This window comes from Achroia grisella, unplaced genomic scaffold (assembly GCF_030625045.1).
Source record: "Achroia grisella isolate CSIRO2021 unplaced genomic scaffold, CSIRO_AGI_Agris_v1 utg1920, whole genome shotgun sequence".
Taxonomy (NCBI): domain Eukaryota; kingdom Metazoa; phylum Arthropoda; class Insecta; order Lepidoptera; family Pyralidae; genus Achroia; species Achroia grisella.
In genome coordinates, this window is record NW_026712695.1 from 1,847,780 (window position 1) to 1,855,030 (window position 7,251).

Here is a 7,251-nt window from a genome sequence, read left to right on the forward strand (position 1 = left end):
ACTATATTTGCGTAGTAACTTTAATGGTACCTGATCACTTTTTTTTTGTATGAGACGACTATAATGGTATGTGTAATTGTGTATACATGTTTTTAATATTTTAAATATTATAGAATATAATCATTATTAATAAAGATATAATATAATGAGGTAATAAAACAAAAGAAGAACTATACCTAAAACGTGCAAGTGAAATATTTTTTATGAAGTAAGAAAATAATGAATGTAAATAAATATATACATGGATATTATTCAAGTAATCCAATCGCGGTACGAAAATAAGGGTATAGGAAAAAATTGTACAAAGCCTTGTGTGAAATCTAAATCGAATGGATTTCATTCAGTCGCACTCTAACTTCAATTATTTTCACATCCAGTCGGTACGGTAACGGTTGAGTCGTTTCGTTTGTCGTGTGAAGTACCTGCTACAGAAATAGTTCTCTCTGGTTTTATTACAATCTACTTAATACTTATACGAGTTGAATTATGTTTAATTAAAATATACTGTTAGTATGTATATATGCAGTGAAAATTACGACACTGAGTTTTGCTTGCTTCATTTTAATCAGAATACACTGAAACGATATTGAGGTGACATGATAGTTTAGATAGTTCTTTGCTTAATTTTTTATACTTTATGAATTTGTTTTAAATATAAATATCTGTTGTCATATATTTATATAAAACTTTATATGCTAATATTATCAAATTATTTTGTTATGATTAATAATATTGTATCCAAATTTTATATATAAATGTATAGCCAGTGCGTATCGGTTACACTAAATCTCAGGATATAAGGTGTTAATGTCTACTGCCGATTTCCAATGTCACTATTTTCGTCCTCGATAGTGAAGGCACTCCCTAAAATATAATATTATTGTAACAGATTGCCCGCAGCCGTATACTTCGGATCAAAACGAGTATTTATAATATGCTAATAATCCCTCAGATTCCCTCACTTCACTAACTATGAATATGCATAAATATCTTTTCGTTAACAAGTTAGGAATTATATTTAGGAGTGTTTCGTAACAAATACTAATAAGTCAGTGATTTATTTACGTATAATAATAAATTTTAGAGTAGGTAAGAGTAGGTAAGAAGTAAAATCCTACTTGTTAGTAAACTTAGTTGTAAGTCATACATATATAATTTACTAAAAAAGTATTTTGTTAGTACATATATGATCCATTTTATTAGAAAGAAATATGTATAGTCATTGATTAGTATATTTGATCTATTTTTCTGCTGCATTTCTTCAGTATTTGTATTTGAAATGACATCTGATAATTAATTACAATTATTGTTAAGGGATTTCATTTGAATAATTATGTAATTGTAATTGTTCAATTTATTTTGATTCTATTTTTCGTAATATTATAAATCATTTCATAATTATTACTTCTACTTTTTTTGATAGCATTAGGTTATTAATTAGTTTAGTGGGATGTTGGTGTAACGACTTTTCCATCGTTTGATGCCTCATATGTATTATATGGCTGTCCTCGACGTTTCACCTATACACATTTTGGCGGACCTGTTTATCTTTGTAATTGCTTCTTAAAGTACTGAAGCTATGTACAAAATTTATAAGACATGGTAGAAGAATAAAAATACGTCCAATTTAAAGGATTGTTAGATCAACGTGACTACATGGTTATATAAGGATCCATTTTCACTTCACTCATTAAACAAGCAGTTTCGCTTTCGCATTGTGCTGAAGCTGTATTTGTTATGTTTGCTGAGCACCTAATTACCCACTGCCTACGTTTTGTTCTCGACGAAGAAATAATAAAGCAAGTACAAACACTGGGATGAGCTGTAAAGTTTAATGTCAATAAGATACTTACTGAGGTTAGCAAGTGCGATACACTTCTAAACTTGTATGCTTTTGTTGATTTCTATTTATTCAACATTCAACATTCTTAGTAAACAAGTTGAAGTTTTGACAGATGGGAAATAGTAAAGAGTGGTAATAAAATTAAATAAACCATAGGAGAATTGCAATACCATGAGTATAAATGCTTTTATTTAGATTTTATTACATCGAATTCTATACCCGTATATATTAAATGGAAGAATACAACTGTGGACTATAAGATTAAAGATTGCAAATTATCAGTCAGTAAACTTTACGTGTAAATAAAGTTCACGATGGTGTAAACCATTTATTTAAAAATAATATCAATAATAAATTATTACGATGATTACAATTCTGTTGCATTGGCATCATCACTATCAAAGTAATCCTTTATAATACTATTGGAAATTGTCTCCTTTTCGAGAGTATTTATTCTTTTTGTGTCAAAGTAGCTTAGCACAGAGTTTGATGTCGAGTTTTTATTCTTTCGCTTTAACATATTTTTGTTCTGTGTTCCTGACGTAGATTTTTCACTTTATTCTGAAGTAAAACGAAGCAAAGTTAGGTTTTACTTTTTACAAGACATTAATGTTCGAGTGAGTTATCTCTCTCACTATATTATTATTTTTGTAATCTATTAGAAGTCTGAGAGAATACAAAAATGATACTCAAACTACATATAGATACAGGGAGAGAAAACTATCTATAATGTCTTTATCTGGAAACATATTAAAGAAATGTTTCCTAAATTTGTTAAACTAAAAATAGATTTTCGTTTAACTCAAAAATTTTGGTTCTAAAAATTGCATTTACTACAATAGAACTTCAAGTTTTCACGAGCTGACTAAATGTAGTAGGTATACGATACAAAATCCAACATGTGACTATTGTAAACAGCGAATGGTAGAAAAGGAAAACAAGAAAAAACAATAATAAAATGAGAAAATAAGCGGGCGAATACAATTCGGTTCATGTCGGTGGGTAACGTTGTTTCCGCACTTTGGCGTGATAACTGCTCCAAGCACGGTTGGCTCTGTTTACTTTGAATTCTTATAACTGCAAGTTTTTTTACATTCTCTTATATTGTTGTTAGATTAAAATGTGGAATATAATGAACTATAGTAGTTTTATATCTTATTTTATTTAGACTAGTTATAGAAAAATAAAATGAATAGTCACTCACTATTGAACAAAGTTCTGCAAAAAAGTTTTTAATACATTTGAAATATGGTCAATGTATTTTTGAACAAAACAAAATGAAATTTTTATAAATTATTATGACATATTACATTTTTAACAGTGAATGTACAGCAATATAATGTTCGATAGTTGAGTAATATATTTAAAACATAATTCTCTTTTTTTAAACTCTTCATTCATTTAATATACCATTCAACAAAAAAATATCTGCTCTTTCATATAATAAAAAATAAGTTAATTGCAAGACACTTATTAACAAAGTAACTCCATTGTCACTATTCTTTTACAATATACATACATGAATGTCTAAAATAAAATATTTATGTCCTGGTTTTTACTGAAAATGAATGAGTTTTCTCTAGAGAAAACTCATTGCAGTACGTGAGTGAAGTCGCACATACTGCAATAAGGATGGATGGTAGTCATATAATGTTATTTCAGTGTTTTGTTAAATGTGTTTGTTACGGCGCGCCGGCAGGTATTAAAACATAAAGCGATCGTTTTGTTTAAACTATAATTATTATTAATATTATTTTTATATTTATTTTATCTATTTTATATTATATTGTATTATATATTTTATTTACATTATTAAGACAACATAATGCTAGCAGACGATGACTCATTTGATATATCAAGTAGTAGTAGTTCTATATTCTATTCCGCCAACTCATCAATTTGTGAAGACAACATTGGATGTTTATTGCATGAAAGAGTAAAAAGCTCCAAATTTTTTAATGTACATATGCCACATAAATGCACAAAGCATTCCAGCACATTACACCGATTTAGTCGACACGTTCACAAAACCTAACGTCCACGCCGTGCTTGTTTCAGAATCGTGGTTAAAACCTGCACTCTCGTCTACAACATATTCTCTTCCTGGTTTTATCCTAATCAGGAACGATCGCACGAATAAGGGTGGTGGAGGCGTTGCAATTTATTTGCGTAGCCATATTCCTTATAAAGTCATTGCGTCCTCTGCATCTGAATATCGGGGCACTGCAGAATTTCTTTTTATTGAGGTTGGCTTTAAGGGTTCTAGGGTAGCCATTGTAGTTGTCTACTGCCCACCTCAGCTAAATTATTTCACTGATTTTGATGCTGTCTTAGATCAACTAAGTACTTCTTTTAATGAAATTATTATAATGGGGGATTTTAACACTAATCTCATGAATGATTCGATACATACGCGTAAACTGAAAAATATCCTGAACTCGGCAGATTTGTCTATTCTGCCCTTAAAGCCAACTCACCACAATATTGATACCGAGGACTCCTGGTTAGACATAATTTGTACATCTTCGACCGACTATGTTATCGATCACGATCAGTTACCTGCACCTGCTTTCTCACGGCATGACCTTCTACTCTTGTCTTATAAAGTAAAACCACAGAAGCCAAAACCAATCATTGCCTCCGTACGTAACTTTAACCGAATTGATGTCAATTCACTGCATCGTGATGCTGCACTTATAGACTGGAACCCGGTACTGGAAACCACCAATGTTGACAATAAAATTTTACTGTTCAATACGCAGATTATTGACTTATTTAATAAACATGCTCCAGTTCGCGTAATCAAGTTGCGACGTCCACCTGCTCCGTGGATTACAGAAGACGTTAGAAAAGCCATGACGAAGCGAGATCGGGCTTTTTGCGTATACAGAAAAGAGAGAAGTGCAGGTAACTTTCACCTTTTCAAGCGAGCTAGAAATCGTTGTAATCAGATGGTAAGAGCTGCTAAACGCCACAAAAATATTCACCAAAATGTCTTTAATACTCCTTTGGCTAATATATGGAAATTCCTGAACTCTCTTGGTTTTGGTAAAGTGTCAGCCTCCTTTCACACAAACATCGTACTGGATGAACTTAATAAGCACTTTACCTCTGCAAAACCCCTTGACGCCTCTGTTAAAATATCCACTTTACAGGAAATTAAATCCATGCCCTCTTATACTACTAATGCCTTTATATTTTCTCCAGTGACTGACGAGAATGTTCGCAAAGCTATCCTGTCTATCAAATCAAATGCTACAGGCTACGACGGTTTGAGCAGAGCAATGATTACTCTTAATAAAACTAAGACTAAGACTCTTAATAAAAATAAAACTAACTAACTCTTATTAAACACAATTCCTCCAGTAGTAACTCATATTGTAAATTTTTCATTATCTAATGGATGTTACCCTAAATTGTGGCTAAAAGCATACAAATAATCCAACACTCCCTAGTCACTTCAGACCCATCTCAATCTTGCCTATTCTCTCAAAAGTTCTTGAGAATATTATTCATCAACAAGTATCCGTTTTTATCTCTAAATGTAACTTCATTAGCCCTCTTCAGTCTGGTTTTCGTCCAGGACACAGTACCACTACGGCATTACTAAAAATAACTGAGGACTGCCGTAGTGGCATGGAGAACGCTCGTCTCACCCTTTTGGTGTTGATCGATTTCTCCAATGCATTTAACTGTGTTGACCATGACTTACTCTTAACATTGCTCTCCCATCTTAACTTCTCTCCGTCGGTACTGGACTGGTTTTCTTCATATCTTCGCGGACGCCAACAAGCAATTCGTGTTGGACAAGATCTGTCCGACTGGCTTGATGTGAACACTGGTGTTCCGCAAGGCGTTATTCTTTCACCACTTCTTTTTTCTCTCTTTATTAACCTTATCATCTGCCATCTTCAATGCTCTTATCACCTTTACGCCGATGATTTACAGCTATATGCTCAGTCTGAACCAAATGACATCTTTAGTGCAATAGATAAACTCAATACGGATCTTGAGAGTATATCTAAGTGGTCACGTTGCTTTGGTATTTCGATCAATCCTAAAAAATGTCAGGCTATTATAATAGGCAGCTCAAGACTGCTTGTTAAAATAAACACAACTAATTTGCATCTGCAATGTGAGAATAGCATCATCCCATTTAGCTCTAGCGTTAAGGATCTGGGCCTGTCAATTGATTCAACACTTAATTGGCATTTCCATATGGCTGAGGTTTGTCGCAGGGTTACATGCATTCTGCGTGCTCTTTATCGATTTAAATTCTTTCTCCCTTCTTCCACTAAATTACTTCTTGTACGGTCTCTAATACTTCCGCATATCGACTATGCTGACGTGTGTCTCACCAATCTTACCCAGGAACAGTTGAATAAGTTAGATCGCTTACTCAATAACTGCATCCGGTTCATCTTTGGATTGCGTAAGTATGACCACGTGTCCAAATTTCGCTCACAATTAAACTGGTTAAATATTCGTAGCCGCAGAAACTGGCGTATCTTATGTACTCTTTTCACTATCATTAATGACCCATCCTCTCCTTCATATCTTAAAAACAGGTTCCAGTTCATCTCCGACACCCATTCCCTTAATCTTCGTTCGTCCCAATCCCTTCTTCTCACAACTCCTTCACATCACTCAGGTTTTTTATCTAATTCCTTTACTGTCACCGCTATTGTTCTTTGGAAAAGAATGCCTGTGGACCTGCGTAAAACACAATGTAAGGCAACATTCAAAAGGAAACTTTATAATTATATGTTGAAGCAACAAGATGAGTGTTAACTACTTTCCGTTGTCATATAAAATATATAGTAGTAATATCTTGTATATATATTTATATATTTATTTATTATTATTATTTATCTATTTATACATATCTATATATTTTTGTGTTTTTGTATATATATATTCATAGGTATGTATGCTTATTACTATCGATATATATACCTAAGTTAGGTAAATACAAATAGTATGCCTTTTCCCAATACTGCCCTTCAACCGCTTTCTGTTTCTACCCAATGGTTAGCTGGTAGAGAATGCCATATGGCATTAAGCTCGCCAATTATACATTATTTTAAATAGTGCAATAAAGGATAAATAAATAAGGACGGGATTTTTCAAGAATTAAAGTTTCTTAAGAGTCGACAATGCGCATGTTATGACCCTGGTGTTTAAGGCGAGCATAGGCTACAGTAATGATTCTCTATAAAGTGATAGATGCATGTTCTAGTATCGTGGTTTAAAGTAAAATTAAAACATACTTAATATTGAAGCTAACGATTGGTGCAATAAAAACGTCAGTAATTATTTATTACATATGATTTAATTAAAAATTCATATGCTTTAAATCATATTTGACTATATATAAATATTTTACTGATCTTGCAGTATTTTTTTAT

General features: G+C 32.3%; 1 protein-coding gene across 1 annotated transcript; it reads left to right on the top strand.

The window, feature by feature from the left end:
- Nucleotides 1-3,801: 3,801 nt before the first annotated feature.
- On the top strand, nucleotides 3,802-5,184 carry LOC131841730 (uncharacterized). Its single transcript, XM_059190051.1, has one exon. The coding sequence runs from the start codon at nucleotides 3,802-3,804 to the stop codon at nucleotides 5,182-5,184; it is 1,383 nt and encodes a 460-aa protein (XP_059046034.1).
- Nucleotides 5,185-7,251: the final 2,067 nt, after the last annotated feature.

Bases quoted from the DNA above. Each gene is read 5' to 3' on its own strand.
- LOC131841730 (XM_059190051.1), top strand. From the start codon at position 3,802: ATGTACATATGCCACATAAATGCACAAAGCATTCCAGCACATTACACC.